The following is an 18,372-nucleotide window of genomic DNA, read 5'->3' as shown; positions in this document are numbered from 1 at the left end:
GCAGGGAGGCCTAGAATCATCTCCTCTCATGGGGCCTGCGATTTCAAGTTCTGCATCCAAATCACAATCCATGATAAGATAAAGGTTTTGTCACTCACACTGGTTTCCTGGTCCGTTTCCATTAGATCACCGTTCCTATGAAGAAGCTTGGTGACTTCACAGCATGAAATTTTGACAGAACATTGTGTTAACAGCTGTGACTTTATGTCAAAATTTTAAGTGTTTTTAAGCAATCAACATGAAAAAGGTGTTATTTTGTTTCATGTTTGTTTTACCTGATGAATTTAAGTGTTGAGCAATAATTCTAATGAAAAGCAGTTTGACCCAGTTAGATCCTTAAATAGATTTTTGTTCACCAAAAGTACAGCTATGAGTAATAAACGCAATCTGCACAGCATATTTGCTGAAGATTAATTCATCCTGCAGCTGAAACACATGCATAAAAATAAATAAATAAATTATAGAGCCCTAGATGCACTTTGTTTACACACATTAAAGCCAGTTGTGGCAACACATTTAGTCACATTTCACAGACATACACACCAACATTATTTTTCATTTTCAGAAATGATAAACATTGCCAGTTACACTCAGTTTGTTCACTTGTTGTTTTCTTTCATGTTACATAATACACAGAGCTCAATAAAAAAAGAAACTTGCTTGAAAATATATATTTGGAAAAAGTGAACTGAGACATAAAAATTCACAGAAAGAAAACAGATTGATTTCAGTGAAAGCAGCACCTGAGCGTGGTCATACATTTTTAGTAGCTAAACCATCAAATGCACAATGTTAGCTATGAACTGAGCTCACAAGGCTCTTTTTGGTATTATATATAATCATGAAAAACACACTGCAATTACTGGATAGTGAAGATTTGACTTAATATATCCCAGATCATTTTAACATCAATCATTAGAATATTATCCAGGCACCTAATTTCCAAAAGCACTTTTAATTTATCATAAATAACACACACAGTGATCACTCCTGCTCTTTAGATGATGTGAAACTGGAAGAAGGCAATTCGCCCACCGCTTTATTTACCACACAGCCCTGACCTCAGGGGCAGAAGGGGACGTGCAGCCCTCAGCCCTCCCCTTTAAACTCGCACGTACACACCCCTTTAAACACGTCACTCGGCTGGCTGGCAGGCTGGCTAGTATCTGGCGGTGGTGGTGTGCGGTTGGACTGTGGTTGTGTTTCAGGTCTGGTCGTGTTGATAACGACACACTTACGACGCATTTCATCGCGGGAGAGATGGGAGTTATGAAGAAATGGCTCTAAAACAAATTGCCCCAACGCTGCTGGCCCTGCTCGGGCTGGTGGCCGTCGGTAATGGTAAGTTTCATCCGAGCACCTCTCCGGCTTTTGTCTCGATGTGTTTTCCTGGACTGGGCATCGCCTGTTGTCGCTAATCGTCATGGCGCTCTCTATCGCGGATTTGGCTAGCCGTGTCTTGCTAGCGTCGACCTCAAAACCACGGCTGCTGTTTGGTCGAACCGGCTGCCGTGCCGTGTTTGATGATTTATCGATATTTTTGGCTTTTATCCGCTGACAAATTCAATTGAGCTGTTGTTGAACACGAGTAGCGAAACCAACAACAACCACCACCACAACAACAACATGGTGGGGCTGTCTGTTCCGAAGCGCCAGCTAACGTCTGCTAGCTAAAGTTCAATAATGTTGATAAATCTGTGTTATTAAATGGATACAAAACTGATATAAATATGATTTTATTATTCTGTACGAACACCCCAAGCAAGGAATAGTAGTCTACATGGTGCTGTTGATGCTGAGGTTAATCTCTTGTGTGGCTGTTATGCTAACTTATTTACAAAATAGTGTCTTTTTGGCTTGTGACTGCTTATCGCTGTTTTGCTTGGGGACATCGTATAATGATAGCTGGCTGGTTGAATTTGCGTAATGTGGTCAGTTACAGTTTCGTCACATGTTGTGAGGACTGGTTTCCACGCTGGAAGGAGCAGAAAGGAGCCTCTGAATGAAGGCCTAACCTACTTTGTGCATGAAATGTGTTTTCTGAGGGTAAACACTGGCAGCTCTGCCATCGCTTTCCATTTGTAAAGAGTGAAAAGGGTGCTTAGTGGACCCCCACCCCCCCTTTCCTTCCTGCACAGCAGAAAGTGAATGCTGGCATAGGGCGACAGCAGCCGTACATTCAGCCATCCCAGACAGAAGTCAGAGTTGAAGTCTGGGTTCATTGTGATGGAAATGTGGCAAGTGGGGTCTTTTGAGGCGCCAGTTATGGTCCTTCTTCAGTCCGATTCCTCCCCATCTGCTGGAGCAGCTGATGCCCAGCTTCACACAACAGCACCACATCACAATATATCACTATATGTAACAGCACACACAGTATATCACCAAATATTCAGCCAAAGCACAGAGCGTTTGGCCCCTCAGCGCATCTACTGACCTTTAAGTTTGCTCCAAACGTCCCTTCACTTTCATTATGCTTCAGTAGGTTAGACACAAGCATGTCTTGTTTTATGAAAAACTCTGTTCTCTTCCTTTGAGTTTTGCACCTTTGTTTCAACTTGCCACTCACTGGATACACTTATTATTAAAATGATCCGTGTGCCAGGGGGAAAAAATGATCTTTGCTTCATTTGTTATCCATTAAAGTGTACTGTGCTAAACAATTGAGTCATCCTTCCGAGAATCATAAAAACTGTTCCTCCCCCACAAGTTTAGATAAGGGCGCAGTACACTAAGGTTGATCAGTTCAAGGCATGCTGGGAAAATTGTCACACCTGAGTGGCCAGTTTGTTTGCCTGGGTTACACCAACATTAACAGAGATGTGTGAAGGGGGAGAGTTGGGGGTGGGTCTGTGACCGGTGCAGACACACACAGTGATAATGGGTCTGTCCATCTGGCAGGGTTTGTCATGCAAGGGGGGCCACGAGTCTATCATGAGCTGCTTTCTCCCTATGTAATGGATTACACCATGCACAGGCTGAAACCAGACAAACCTGAAAGCTGCTTCGCTGGAGCAGATTCCAGGCCTGCGCGAGTATGTTTTTGTGAGAATATGCTTTACTCACAGGTTTGAATCTGTCACGTGTTGTTGACTTCACGAGGATTAGGAGTCACTAGTGTTATGGGCATTACATGTCTACGTGACGCAGTCAGACTGGGTGAATTGAACAAAGTAGCAATGTGATATGGGCACTGTCAACCACAGTGCCGCTAGGTAGGGCGCGTCCCTCCCCTTCTCTCTACATTCTCCATCTCACTTATATAAAAGCCTGCTGCTTTGTCAGAATTTAATCTGTACTTTGTTGTCTGTGGTCCCGTTTCTGCTTTCATTCACTTACTTCTAACAGGGTGGTGAAGAAAGCTTTAGTTTGGGTTGGGTTTTTTTTTTTAAATTTTTTATCTCTAGGTTAGAGGAAGGCCATTGGATAGATGAGCTCCTGCTATCTCTTGACCTTTGAACTCACCTTTGGAAGCTCTTCAACATACAATCACCAGGCCTGCCAGACTATTGTCGTTTCCTGATGTGCCTCTTTTCCACTCTTTAGTCATGGATGCATAACCCTGCTGTCTTTCTGGTAAAATGACCGCCTTCTGTCATTCAGACATGGCTTATTAATGTTTCTTCATTTATTTTACACATACAACGTTGATGGATAGAACCACATACATGTGAGATTTGGATATCATGCATCTAGTGAGGTATGATATCCAATAGGAGGCAAATAGAGCGTATAATGTTCTTCCCATCATTTATTTAACACATTGAATGTGTTAAATAAATAAATGAACATTAGTGGCCTATGTGTGAATAACAGAATGCATTAGATCAGAGTTTTCTGACTGCAACATAGTGACCGAACATGAGTGTATTCAGAAGGATTCTTTCCCCCCCTTCTCATTATGAGCAACTGAGATGCACAGCAGGCAACGGCATGATTCACAGTGGCTTACATCAACACATTGTAATTGCACGCATGCCTATACATTTATGCAAGTATATAGGTTTCAGAATTAGATAGTAGAGTGTTGTCGGTCTGCTGCTTTTATGGAAAAAGGCCGTAGTGCTCATTAAGATGTAAGGTAGACCTGTTCAGGTGCACTCAGATTAATGGATAATGTTGCGTGTCTGTGGCGTGTGGTTGTGGCTTGAAACTAAAACATGCCTTCCTTTCAGTTTGAACAGGGAACTCACTCTACAGGGGTAAACGGTGCAGGTGCTTGTGTAATGTCAAATTTGATGTGAAAGAGTTCAGGTGGTGGCTGTGTGAGCTAGTCAGTTTGGAACATGCGTATACCTGCCCATTAGATCAGAGCAGGGAGAATGTACAGAGAGGTTGAAACTTTATAGGTTCCAAGGTGTAAGCCCGTAAAGAGAAGACGGTGTGGACAGGGGAGGGGAGATGGACATTTGGATTTCAAGCAAGATTGAGTTTGAAAAGTAGAACGTGTTTTAAAGGGGCGGGGGTTCCTTCTCCCTCAGTGTGTAGAAGTTGTTTAAACCTGTTCTAGATAAGTTGTATTGTCTGCCAGATCCCTGCAGCTATGTCGTGATCAAATGAAGTTGCATCACATCCTCTGTATAAAATTTCTGGTTGCTTCCTGGCTCAGACACCACCTCCTTTGCAATTTGTGTTTACTAACAATTTCCATAATGTGGCACTGAGCCAGTCGGGGTCAGGTTAGGTCCGGGGTGGTCTAGTTTTCCTTCCATAATGACCAGTGTTGTTAATGACCTCCTTTGGCCCGGAGGCAGAGAGCCCTAATTGCTACAGCAGACGGCATAGCCCCGGACTGACCCGGCTCCTCAATTACTGATGCTAGACCGCAAGAAATTACTATCGCTTTAGAGCCAGCCAACTTCTTGCCTGTCCTCTTCTCTTCAATTTACTCTAAAGTACTTGTCTTTGTTTAAAGAGTTTTTGCATATTGTTCATGAACCTGCATTTGTTTCTGTGGCGTATCTTAAGCATACACAGACATAAGATCTGTGATTTCTCACCGTGCTTCCACAGACTTGATAGTTACATTAATTTATGTCTATAGAGCTAAACTCGACAGCTTCCTCCATTGCATGTCTCTTTGATTTGTTTTTCTTTTTTGTTTTTTCTGACTGCTGTTGGAATTTAGATCAGACCCACACTGCCTTGTAATTTTCTGCTAGAAGGTATGCAGTCTACTTGTCAAGTTTTCTCTAATACTTCCGTGACAATGATTTACTTTGATTAGTGTGATCCAGGGTAAAACTTTTGCTTTTTGGAATCCAGTGAGAGTGCCTTATCTAACTAGCTCTTCAAATACCATTTAACCCTATTTTCTCTCCTGGGCTCAGATAGTGTTGGTAGCTTAAACAGAGCAAAAATTTGTTATGAGTAAGTGTGTGAATATGCAAAGTAGTTGCTTTTTTTGAGCTTTAAAGGTAACTGCTGGATTTATGCCAAATCCTTGTGGTGTTCTCGGATCAACGTTGCATTTTGTCTGGGCTGTTTTTATTTTGGTTTCACAATATTATTAGCTTAAGGATTATCTGCAAAATAACTTAATCTGTCTTTTTTCACAATGAAAAGAGTGACATAACTAAAATTTATATTTTTGCCATATGTGAAATTTCTATATATATGTTGTGCTATGTATATATTGTCATTCTGATCATTCTTCTCAGTTATTTATGCAATGAAAATACAAATTACAGCAGAATCAAGGAGTTTTGGAAATTAGCTTTAGTTTTCAGTGCGTCACTTCAGTTTTATTTATGTAACACCAGATCACAACAAGAGTTTACCTCAAGGTGCTTAATATTTTAAGGTGAAACCCTACAAAAATCACCAAGGGGGAAAAAAAAAAAAAAAGTTTGGACTATGAAACTGCCCTTTATGATCAGACACGTGGCAATGGTGGGACAGGACAAAACTCCCCTTTTAACAGGAAGAACTTGACATCAAGGCTAAACACAAGCAAACTAAAAATAAGTGTGTAAGTGTCTGCAGTGTATTTGGCGCCAGTTGTTGGTCTGTAAGAAAACAGTGTTTGTGTTTAACAAATAATTGTAACCGAAGAGGGGAAAAAAACGACACTTCTGCAAACATCCAGGATGGGTTTCAAGCAGCTTCAAATGTCATTGACTCATATTACCACCATTTTAGAAATCAGTTTGAGAATCTGAGCACAAGTGTCTGCAACAAATCCAAAGTGAACCTGTGCTCACACTCGTGTGCTTTTGAACCCAAGCAGAACAACAGACAAGACAGGAAGGGATGTAGCCTCAGGCTGGTGGTTGGTAGACATGGTAGAAGCAGCCTCGGCCCCAGAGACTTCACTTTAGAATCAGATCAGTAATCTGACCCTGAGATGCAGACAAAGGTAATGACTTTCCTCCTTCCCCTAGCATTGATTAGGACACAGTTGTGGTGTGTGCATGTGTATGTTAGCCTGTGTATGTGTGTTGCACTCACACTGTCTGGTGGCGTCTGCTTGTCTTGATCAGCTCTCAGTCTGGTATCTGTATGGATCTAATTTCAGCCAGTGCATTTTGGTAATGGTTCTCCCCTCCCCATGCACGCACACGTGCTGATTGTCTGAGCCCCCAGAAACCCACAGTGTTTGTGTAACCTGCCGCCCTGCGCCAAGCACATTTACAGTATTTTCTTTATGTTATCGTACACAGAACTTCAGTCGTGTTTTGAGAGCGTTGTTTCCACCAAGTCGGTCTGAACGGCGCATGCATCTGCTGAACGCTGTCATCGTGGTTTATGGGTAAAGTTCTGTGGAATGGGGCTGTTCTGTGTTTTATTTCGTTAGGTTCATAGGACCGCCAAATTAAGGCAACGCTGTTTATGGCAACAAAGTTTTAATAATGTTTTCCTGACTGTGTTCTCCATTTCCTGTCTCAACACGAACGGAATGATTGGAACTCCGTGCTAACGGCTCAAAGGGATTGCGTTTAGGCTCTGCTCTCCCTGTTTTTGTCATGTGTTCCCTTTTCTGCTCCCTCCCATAAGTTAAAGTCTAGACTGGGTTTTAATGACAGTCGCAGCTGGTCACTTGGGCAGACCTCAATCGCAGCTGGGGGGCCCTGTTTGCCGCCTCCCCCTCTGTATTGTCCTTCCCAAATGGGGACCAACCCCCATCCTGTCTGGCCCAGAGCAGCTCCCCCAAACATCGGGGTTGTTACTGGTAACCCCACTCTGCTGTCCCCTGTATGCCACCCATCCCCCCACGCAAAAGTGCACACCCCCCACTTCAGTCTTTGTTCATGTAGGGCCAGTCCAATCCCCTCCTCATGTCGCCTTAATCTCCACACAAAGGACCAGTGTAAAGACCACCAATTATGTGGATACAAGAGCAGAGTTCACTCAAACTTCACACACACGGCCTTTTCCTCAGATCCAAGTGTATTTAGGCTCGGTAATATTCCTGCAAGTCTGGCTTTGTAACACTTTGGCTCTGAATCTATTGAGATATGCAGAGCGCTGTGTAAACAACACAGCATTTGGATAAATGTTTTTTGTTTGAATTAGTTAAGTAGCAGAACTCCACATTGCCTGATGTTCATCTCGGTTTTTTGGATGGTTTTTTGTTGTTGTTGTTGTTGTTGTTGTTGTTGTTGTTGTTGTTGTTGTTGTTGTTGTTGTTTGTTTTGTTTTGTTTTTTAACCGCTACCTCGTGCCATCTTTTGCAAAGTTTTGTTTGGGGCTGTGATTTAGCAGTTAGATGAATATATTGGCGGGTGAGCGTTGGCTGAATTCTTGAGCAGTTTGTTCTTTTGGAGTGAATTTGAAGGCCAATTTTTTACTATTCTATTTTGGTGGTCTGCCTCCATGAGGATCTAACTTGGCAGATAAAGAACCTGTAAAGCAGGTTTCAAAGCTTGTGCTAATGAGTTGAGTCGGCCCATATTTTGCACATTCGTGTCCCTCTTTCAGTTTTTCAGAAAGCAGAGGTGACATTTGAGTGTGTTTTAATGTTTGCTGTCCAATTGGTATAAATTATATTTGAAAACTAAATCAATAACTGTACGTGTGCCCGTATGGTTTAGTGACGTGTGTTTTTCCCAGCAGCTTGTTCATTATTAACAGGATGTGAGAGAAATGTCCTCCGCCTAATTGCTTCATCTCGGGCTTTCTGCTCATGACTTTTATTTGGGTGTTTTTTCATCATGCACATATCGATAAATATTACACAGTCACCAGTAGAACCGTTTACGGCTGGTGGACAGATTTTTATATCGCCTAAGCCTGTTTGCTGATTGCATAAATGTTATACATTGTAGTCACAGGGCGTTCAACTTACAGGATGTTTTCATTTAGATAAAAGCATTAGTCAGTAATGAAACATCAGATCATTTTATCTAAACTTGTGAATCAATCACCATCAAGTTAATAATAAATATCCTCTCATGTTTTTGCTGTGCTGAACACACATAATGTTTTTGCTTCTCAGCGTGGAAGCGGGCTACACATGGTATAGTCATGAGGTAGCCCTAAATGAAAGGGAGGACTTCCCACAAACCAAACTCTTGGTAGGCCGCAAACCATCCATGGTAGAGTTGAGAAGCAAATGTGTGTGTTTTCAGCCATGTTTGGTTTCCTTCCTGAGCTTCTGTCTGTGTCTGTGTGCCATCTGTCTTACCACACACAGACTCTCCAGTGATGAATGTGCCTTTTCATTTCAGATCACCGTGTTCTTGTCAGATCACTCCTGTTAGCTCATTATCGTGTATTGGTGCAATATGTTTGTCATGAAAAAAACTTTTATAGCCTTCAATTTGAGTTTTGTGAGGCGATTCGGTTTACAATCCTAAGTGTGGTGAGGAGGCGCTTTGTCTTAAAATGTGCTGCGTGTGTATTTCCTTTTAAATGCTGCTCTTGCTTTTGAGAACGTATTGATGAAAATGGCTCTTGTCTGGATTCACTTGGTAAAAATTTGATATGCTTTACTGAAAAGCCATAAACGGCAGACGTGAAGGAGAGATGGTCCTGGTGGAAAGAGGTGTTTCAGGTTGTCTGAATGTTGATGGAAGTAATGTGTCATCCTGCATTTAAACCTACAGCCATGACTCCTGTCATCGGTTTTATTTTGTTAAACTATTTGCCACGCACTAGCCTGATGTGGCACAGGGCTTGTTTTTCTCTTTTTATCAGGCCCAGCCTGCTTTACCTCTGTGTAATCTGCAGGAAATTCCATCTGCATGCGAACTTGAGTGAAATTTGGACACACTCAGCATTGAGTTCCTGTCACTTTCCCACTCACCTCCTCAAGAACAAGAGACACACACACACACACACACACACACACACACACACTAACCAGATGTGAAATATTACTGAAACTCTGCTTCAAGTGTTCCACATTTCCAGTTACTACTCGGTGAACAAGCATAGACACATCAGCGTACACGCTACATGCAAAAAATGCTCCCACGCAGAAATAAACCTTCAAGAGTTCAGGGGAAACCACTGCTATGACACCACGGTTTGTGGTTTAGGCCACTTGGATGTTACATGCAGATGTTGCAATAAGTATATCACTCATTGAATTTTTTCTTTTTTTTATTACTTATTATTTTTTATTACTACTCTGGTAGTTGCTTAATTTGCTGGAATCTGCTGACACCTTTTGGCCGACCTCTTCGTTGGTTCAAAAAGAGAAGATCACTGAGCTCATCTGGTCAAAGAAGCCCTTTAGTATAAGACACAGAGGATTAGTGGAATTTTGCCACTCTCAACGTCTTTCTTTCCTCTAGGCTAGGCATTGTCAGCTGTCCGACCAATGTTGAGCCTCTTTTTGAAGAAGAATAGGGATTGAAATTCCTCTTCTCTTTGTGTCTCCTCCTGTGTTGTTTTAGGGTATAGTGGTCTTGTCTTTGTTAATTCCACAGTGATTAGTCTCAAGTGGTCCAGCCTTTGTCTGGCCTCACCCACGGTAGTGTTGACAGTACGTTTTTCATTTTGGGTTTTCCTGTGTAAAAGGAACAACCAAAAATAAAAACGGCTCCACATTCCTACAACCAACTATGCCATGCCCTGCTGTGCGCTGTGGTAGGAGTAAACCTTAGAAGAAACCCAATGTGCTGGCCTTGCTCTAAATGAGAAGCATGTGTGGTATGACTCGAAATCACATTTCACTCCAAATCTAATCAGTTTTCAGTTTCTTGCTCTCTGGATTGCTCAACCAGTACTGGTTCTGTTTTAGATGTGGCAGGCACTGACCTCATTTGTTTGCGCGTATATGGACCACCATAGTTTTATTGTGAAAGCGGCAGGAGTTCCAGTGTGTCACCTTTTAATAGGTTCCTGCGCAGAAGTGTGCTGTGTTTAATAACACTCTGGTCTCATTAGCTGAAACAGTGGCGGCTCTCGGTGTCGATGAGAAAAAGCCGGGAGAGGAATGGAGCAGAATGCTGCATTGGGGATTTGGCAGGAGCCCTCTCCCCTTGTTGAGTTTCACTTTGTCTGTCCCGACGGGCAGGACTGTCTCCACCCTGCGTGTCTGGGTTCATCTGCAGTGAAGGATCTGATTTCAGGGCTGTCTGGCTGCTTCTGCTGAACACTAAGGATCTGTGTCTGCACATCATAATATGCCCACAATTTAAAGGGACCCTCATTACATTTTGTATTGAAACAGTGGTGTATGCTTGCCCCCTGCTGGGCACAATGAAGAAGTGAACTAGAGGACTCTGTAACCTCGTGGTGATAAACTTCTTTTCTTTTTCTCACTCTCTCAGCTTTACATTGCAACTGCACAAACTGTGAGAAGACAGGCTATGAGTGCGAGACAGACGGTGCCTGCATGGCTTCAACTTATTATGTCAATGGGAAGGAGGAACACGTACGTGTCTGCATCAACCAGGACAGCCTGGTCCCTCCTGGGCAACCGTTCTACTGTTTGAGTGCTGAAGGTTTCTTCAATACTCACTGCTGCTATGTAGATTACTGCAACAGTATTGACCTGAAAGTCCCAGGTGAGACCTCATTAAATACTTTAGAGCAATTGTGACTGTTTATTTATTTTTTTATTTTTTTTAACCCATTTCTTTTGTTTTGTTTTGTCGTCTTAGTCCCAACCAAAGGGGGGGAATGGTCAACCCAAGTGAGCAACTGGGGGCCAGTGGAGCTGGTGGCAGTGATTGCAGGGCCCGTGTTCCTGCTCTGTGTGTTGCTGATGGTCGGGGTGTTCCTGTTCCAGTATCACCAGAGGGCCTACAGCCACAGACAACGGCTGGAGGTAGAAGATCCCTCCTGTGACCATCTATACTTGGCCAAGGACAAGACGCTCCAGGACCTAATCTATGACATGTCCACCTCTGGATCAGGCTCTGGTCAGTATGCAAAAGCAGGAGCTTCCATACATCCTTAGATATATCAGTATGCCCAAATGAGTAACATTCACCATAACGGTGTGAGGATACTTATCAGGGAACTCTTGTTGATTTGTTGCCTGTCTGTTGCCCCCTCTGCAGGTTTGCCCCTGTTTGTGCAGCGGACTGTGGCCAGGACTATTGTGCTGCAGGAAATAATAGGAAAAGGTCGCTTTGGGGAGGTGTGGCGCGGGAAGTGGAGGGGAGGCGACGTAGCAGTGAAAATCTTCTCATCCAGAGAGGAGCGCTCCTGGTTCAGAGAGGCTGAAATCTACCAGACAATCATGTTACGGCATGAAAATATCCTAGGATTTATTGCAGCAGACAACAAAGGTGAGGAAAACTGTTGGCTATATGAAGATACAATACAAGAAGGCTGCTTTAAACAACCCTCAACAGTAAAAGTTTAGGCCTTTTCAAAATAAAATGTTTTACAAGCTCACTGCTGTTTAAGTAGAGTAGATTATTTGATCGACGTTATTCATTTGTTCCCTTTCAGACAACGGCACTTGGACTCAACTCTGGCTGGTGTCAGACTATCATGAGCATGGCTCACTTTTTGACTACCTGAATCGCTACTCTGTCACCATTGAGGGGATGATCAAATTGGCGCTATCAGCTGCCAGCGGCTTGGCACACCTACACATGGAGATCCTAGGCACTCAGGGTGGGACTTTCATGTCTGCAGAGTGGATATGTTATATGTAAAGGGCGAGCATGTTCTTGATGCAAGTGTAATGCTGTTGTGTTGGTTCTCGTGCAGGTAAACCTGGCATTGCTCACCGTGACCTCAAGTCCAAAAATATTCTGGTTAAGAAGAACGGCACATGTGCTATAGCTGACCTAGGTCTGGCTGTCCGCCATGAGTCTATCACAGACACGATCGATATTGCACCGAATCAGCGCGTGGGCACTAAGAGGTAAATGTTTCCATACTTATCAGCACTCAAGTAGATAAAGCGCACAGGGGATTTTACAGGTCTTCCCTGAGGCCTTAAAGAATACATCTGACAACTTTCTTTCTTTTTTTTTTCTTCTAATACTTTGAATATCAGAAAGTGAAAACTTTGAAAAGCTGGATTTTAGTTTTCTGACTTTTTCATAATTCTAGTCACTCTTGGATGTAATACCCTGTTATTCTCTGCACCACAGAAATGGGAGACCTTGGTAGAACTTTGAGTGAGATAGATGTACTGTGATGTAGAGTGTAAAAGATGGCAGTAGCTACAATGACCACACAGTGGTTTGTCAAATCCTGTTTTAAAGCCTTAAGATGTGATTTTTCTCAATGGCTGTCTTGGTGATCTTAAACTGCATGCTCAATTATTGAGGAGGAGGAGAGCTGACTGTGAAACTGCATGCTCATTGGCCAACAACTTGGCATAATGCAAAAATTCAACATGACCAGAAACGAGTCACCGAGGGCAGACGGTGATCAAGAAAGTGTTTACTGGGGTGAAGCGTGAGGGCTGTTTTTTCTCATATTCTGAGGACCAGAAATCTTTTTTGCAGCCACAGGTATCGCCCCCTAGTGGGCATTACAAGGAATGAAAGTTTGAGACTTGTTGGGAGGCTGTTATCTTACTTCAGTTTCTATTAGTGGTGCTAAAGTTGTTGTTCATGCTGTGTGTGTCCACCCTCAGGTATATGGCTCCAGAAGTCCTGGACGAATCCATAAACATGAAACACTTTGACTCCTTCAAGTGTGCTGACATTTACGCACTGGGCCTGGTGTATTGGGAGATTGCGCGTCGCTGCAACACAGGAGGTAAGAGCACAATATAAATAAATATGATACAGTTGGTCAAATAAACAGAAACATGAAATCTGAGACTGAAAATGCTTCTCTGTCATGTACTACAGGTATCCATGAGGAGTACCAGCTACCCTACTATGACCTTGTGCCCTCTGACCCGTCCATAGAAGAGATGAGGAAGGTGGTGTGTGACCAGAAACTGAGGCCCAATGTGCCCAATTGGTGGCAGAGCTATGAGGTATTTCACACCATGTATATGAACAGCTGCACTAGTGGTTTCTAAAAATATGTCCAATGGCAGTATATGGAACCAGTTGGGCTGTATTAGTTTGGCAGTACAAGATGTTCTGGTCTACAAGTATGAAGGTAGACTGCCAACTTCTGAGTCAGTGTTGTGGGGGAGGATTAAAATAGTTTTATCTACTCAGTCGTCCATTGTTAAAATTTGGGGTTCATGATGTCCCTGAGCTGGCTACCAGCAAATAAAGTAAAACTTGGATAAATCAGTTCATTTCTGGATTTAATTTCACTTAAAAAACAAAACAGAAAAACAGCTTTTTACATAAAGTGTACTATTCTTAGCAGTGGTGCCCTCAATATACAAAATAAATGAGCCAGTCCAACAGTCTGTTATTGCCTTAGTGCAAGACGCAGTAATCAACATTTAATGTCCCTGATGTAGGTGCACAGGTCTGTCTTACCTTAAACTCTGACATTTTTCTCACACACAGAGGCTGGTTTGAAAAGCACAGATCGCGACTCATTCAAATGTCTGTGGCTATAAGTCATGTTGTAACACTTTTGTCCTCTTGCTGCGCAGTCACTGCGCGTGATGGGGAAGATCATGAGGGAGTGCTGGTATGCCAACGGAGCAGCCAGACTGACAGCTCTGCGCATCAAGAAGACTTTGTCTCAGCTCAGCGTGGAGGAGGATGTGAAGATGTGAGCGTACAGGCGGCAGAAAGACACTCTGGAGACGCACAACCAGACAACACTCCCATAGGAAAGAAACACTAAAGACAGACTGCAAATGAAAACCCTGCCAGTTTTAAAGCCACACTCCAAGTTGTGACAAGGCCTACCTCACCTTTTTAGCCAAAACTACTGAGAATCAACCCTTCTCCTCCTCCTCCTGACTTTTCTCTCCCTTCCCCTGCCTCCCTTTAGCTCCTCACGTCTCTTCCTCCTTCCCTCTGACTCCCTTCTCCATGGGCCACAACACTACAGCACTACCACTGTTAATATCATCACACTCAACCTTTCTTTTTTCATCTCCCATGGCAGGAAGTAGAACTCTTGTACAGTGAAAAGAATCTTCTGTTTTTGATCATCTGTTTTCTTGTTTTTCCTTTTAACCTCTCTGAAATTGTCCAACATGGACTAAAGTCGTCCAGAAGAGTCGGGCATGTCGTGGGCTTCAAGTTTAGGAACGATTACACATAACTTTCCATTGTGTTGGCCATACAACATCATATTGTCGCTGTAAGGAGGGGAAAGAGGCTGAAGCACTGTTTTATATATGTGCGTGTGTGTGTGTGTGTGTGTGTGTGTGTGTGTGTGTGTGTGTGTGTGTGTGTGTGCGCGTGTGTGTGTAAGTAAAAGGTGTCTGGACTACTAGCATGTTCCCAAGACACTACAATGTCTACTGGTGTAGGCTGTAGTTCATTAGAGAAAATCAGTTATTGGACATGTGGTAATTAAGCATGAACAGCTGGATTGTGCTTTTTTTTCCCCCCCTCATTTTATTCCCTCACTTGAATCTTCAAACACAAATTAGTTGCACTCAACTGTAGCTTCCTCATCACATGTGAGACCGGGCAGGTGTCACATAGCAGATGCGGTCCAGTCCTGGCGTTTAGTTTGAAATGTGGCAGGGATAATGTTGAATTTATTCTAATTTTTTTTTCTTCTTGGGATGGTTTTATTTATTTGTTCATAGTTTTTACTACATAATGATGAACACTGTGAGATGAGATGTGACAAACCACAAAATTAAATGTCGTAGTTCAGTCAAAGTCTTCAGAGTCGTGGGTTATTGCATTCATTTATTTTTTAAATTTAATTTCTTCTTTTTCTTTTCTTTTCTTTTTTTTAAAGTAAAGATGCTGTTTGAAAAATGAATGCAGCCATAACCCTCTGGCGGTGACAGGTGAAGACGTAGTACACACGGGCCAAATAAGAGGCGTATGAAAAGGCAATGAAAACAATCTTTTCTTTTTAAAATATATATATTTTTTGTGTAAAAGATCATGATGGGTGTTTTTTCTTCTGGCTTTAACATTAGACACTACTGATGATGGGTACATATGATTTGTATATACAACATGCATTTTGTTTTATTTTTTTCCTTCTATGCCACAAGCTCCAGTGTGACATTGATCAGTGATTTTAATCTGATGGTACTTTCACGCATCTGTTTGATCCGTCTATGGTTTCTGACTGTCCGAGGAAAGGATTGCGATATCTGCTGGAATTTGTATTTCACTTGCTCCTCTCATGGTAATTTGGTGGTACTACTGATCCCAGGCCATTTTGCTGCAACTTCCTTTTTTTAATTTAATTTAATTTTTAAAATCTATATAAACACAACTATTGCAGGTGCTTGTTGAGTTCTTTCAAGAGCTGAGTAATGCAGATCTGTTTCTACATACGTCTTCTGGGGTGACATCTTTCTCAATGACACTGGAATACTTAGCAGCTTCTTGTAAACCTTACTATTCTGATACTGCCACTGGCTGTTTATTCAGAAATCCAGACGATTGCTGACAGTTCGTGCACAGGGAACATGTGGTTAGATGTAAAATGTAGTTGGGAGTTTTACTGTCAAAGACTGACATGCTGTAAAGAGAAACTGCATGTTTTCATTCTACATCTGACTTTGAGTCCGTCTCCAGACGAGACTATGAAAGTATTACACTGACATTTGTCACCATCGGGCTCTGCACTGTTATGTCCACAAGGGCGATTAGTTAACGTTAGTTACGCCATCACTTGATCCAGAATCCATGTGTCATGTTGGTATCCATTTTTTGCATGCTGTCTCAAACACTGGGTCCTCTGCATTGAGGTAGATAAACTTAAGAGATGATGTTTTTTGTTTTGTTTTTGTTTGTTTTTTTTCCCCCACCATTTCCTGTGTGCTTTTTGTTGTTGTTTTTTATTTTGTTTTTGTTGTTTTTGTTTTCTGTTTGTGTTGTTGGTTGTGTACCCCAGAAATGTTGCTGCTACTGTTAACATGGGTAGAAGTTCAGCGGGCAGAGGGAAGTGAATAAAAGAAGGGAGGGGAAGTGGGCGACTGCTGTCAGTTGAACCAAAATTGTCAAAACACTCCTGTCCATGTTTGGTTTGTTGCCATGGGTATATGACCATCAGACATCCTGTTCATAGGTAATAAAAAATAATATTGTGCAGATCTTTTCAGAATTAGTTCAAAGGTGTACATAGATGATATACAATAAAATCCTCTTTTTCTTATCCGTGACTCTGGCCAGTGCTCATTTCAGATGTTTGGTTTTCTCTTGTTTTTGTTTTTTTTTTGTTTTTTTTCTTCATAAAGAAGATAATATTTTAAATTATGGCTTGTGACTAAAGACAAAATACACTGATGGGGGATTATAAATTACAATATAACTATATTTACATACAAATACTTAGGTGCACTACAATGACTGGTAACATCTCAGGTTCTTATAGGAAACAATTACAGTGGAAGTACATTTAAGTAGTGCTTAAGTAATAAGTACTGCATGGAGTAAATAATTGTAAGTAGTATTTTAATTACCTGGTAGTTTTACAGAAAAGCAATATTTGCCCATCTTACATTATAAATTTGTTATATTGTTGGGGGGCATATTATGGAGTGACTTGCATTTTCCCCCCACAGCCATAAAAAGCTGATTGTCGTCACCCTGCCAGACGGGCAGGTGACGTGGACACCCGTGAAAGCTAAAACTCCAGAACGAAGCGACATAGCAGTTTCACGTCTATGGCTGTATCCCAATTCAGGGTCTGCAGCCTTAAAGTACGCAGCCTCAACGATCCTCAAGGGCCGCGTACTCAAAGACCGCTAAGGCCGGAAGTGCGAGGCTTGTGAAATGGGACGGTCTAGCCTCCGTTGCGCTGCCCAGGTTGCCTAGCAACCATGATACTAACAGCTGGAAACGTGTCATACAGCTGTGTTTGACAGAAATGAAGGAGAAAATCTTTTGTTCATTTGTTTGTTTCTACATGAGCTTTGATCATTCTCTGATTAAGCTCAGCTATTGATCGGTGTATATTTTAAAGTAAAGGCTTTAAAACCAAGTTAGTACAAACGTCACTAATGTCACATAACTTTGCCGACATGTGGCCAACAGTAATGTTTAATGTTCTTCGTTATTAAACATTTGCACATAAGTGACATAATATTCAGTACTTAAAGTTTACTCTTCGGCCGCCCCTCATCCGCCGTTTTTTTTTTGTTTTGTTTTTTTCGGCAAATTTATCCACACGCACCGCCGCGCTATGCATTCTGGGATATGTTGGGCCACGAAGTCTACACTGCCACATCCTTAAAATTCAGGGAAATGAAGGACGCATTTCAGGGCCGCATTTCGAGCAGCCTTTGAATTGGGACAGCCTTCGGCGCGCCGCTGTGACGTAATCGGCCTTGAAATGCGTACTTTAAGGCTGCAGACCCTGAGCTGGGATACAGCCAGTATCATCAGTTTCTCTACTGAAAATCTGGTTTGAACATCGGTGACTTTGACCTCAAGGTCAGAGGTCAAGTTCTCTGAAAATCTTGTGAATGCGATAGCTTGAGTAGGAAGTCACCTACGATTTTGAAATTGACACCACAGGTGGACCTATTAAAAATCTCAACAGTTCAAGTTCAAATCTCATTGACCTCGATCTCAAGATCAAGGGTCAGAGGTCAACTTTTTTTGAAAAGCTTGTGACTGTGATAACTTGTGAACAATGCGACGTAGGATTTATTTTTTTTAAATGGTACCATAGATCTATCTAGCAGGAGGCTGAGGGGTGCCGCTGGCCCCTCCCAGTGTTTTTATCTCAGTCATTATGTTGATGTGCATGTTGGATTTTCTATTATTTATTTATTTTTTACTCTTAGGTTTTTACAAAGAAATAATTATACTTGACTTGCTACCCCCTTTATTGTAGTGTACCTAGCTGTTAAGTATGTGCATGTAAATATAATTTAATACCACTACGCCCTCAGTCATACAGCATTACCAAAAACTACATTTGCTAGTTCATTAAGACTTT

At 42.1% G+C, this 18,372-nt stretch overlaps 1 protein-coding gene across 1 annotated transcript; it reads left to right on the top strand.

Annotated features, from left to right (window-relative positions):
* The first annotated feature begins 1,145 nt into the window (after positions 1–1,145).
* Positions 1,146–16,581, top strand: acvr1ba (activin A receptor type 1Ba). Its single transcript, XM_080898112.1, has 9 exons — positions 1,146–1,341; positions 10,719–10,955; positions 11,052–11,312; positions 11,454–11,684; positions 11,851–12,018; positions 12,115–12,271; positions 12,995–13,119; positions 13,215–13,345; positions 13,928–16,581. The coding sequence occupies exons 1-9, from the start codon at positions 1,278–1,280 to the stop codon at positions 14,051–14,053; spliced, it is 1,500 nt and encodes a 499-aa protein (XP_080754238.1). The 5' UTR covers positions 1,146–1,277; the 3' UTR covers positions 14,054–16,581.
* The last annotated feature ends 1,791 nt before the right edge of the window (positions 16,582–18,372 follow it).

Source organism: Rhamphochromis sp. 'chilingali' (assembly GCF_963969265.1).
Source record: "Rhamphochromis sp. 'chilingali' genome assembly, chromosome: 12".
In the NCBI taxonomy this organism is placed as follows: Eukaryota; Metazoa; Chordata; class Actinopteri; order Cichliformes; family Cichlidae; genus Rhamphochromis; species Rhamphochromis sp. 'chilingali'.
Note: the sequence above shows the minus strand (reverse complement) of the source record. Positions and strands in the feature narration are given on the sequence as shown.

What these genes read in the sequence shown, in the direction of transcription:
- acvr1ba (XM_080898112.1), top strand. Translation starts at nt 1,278, where the DNA reads ATGGCTCTAAAACAAATTGCCCCAACGCTGCTGGCCCTGCTCGGGCTG. An exon ending in GCTGGTGGCCGTCGGTAATG is followed by an intron (nt 1,342 to 10,718) that starts GTAAGTTTCATC and finishes TCACTCTCTCAG; the next exon opens with CTTTACATTGCAACTGCACA. An exon ending in GCGTCGCTGCAACACAGGAG is followed by an intron (nt 13,120 to 13,214) that starts GTAAGAGCACAA and finishes CATGTACTACAG; the next exon opens with GTATCCATGAGGAGTACCAG.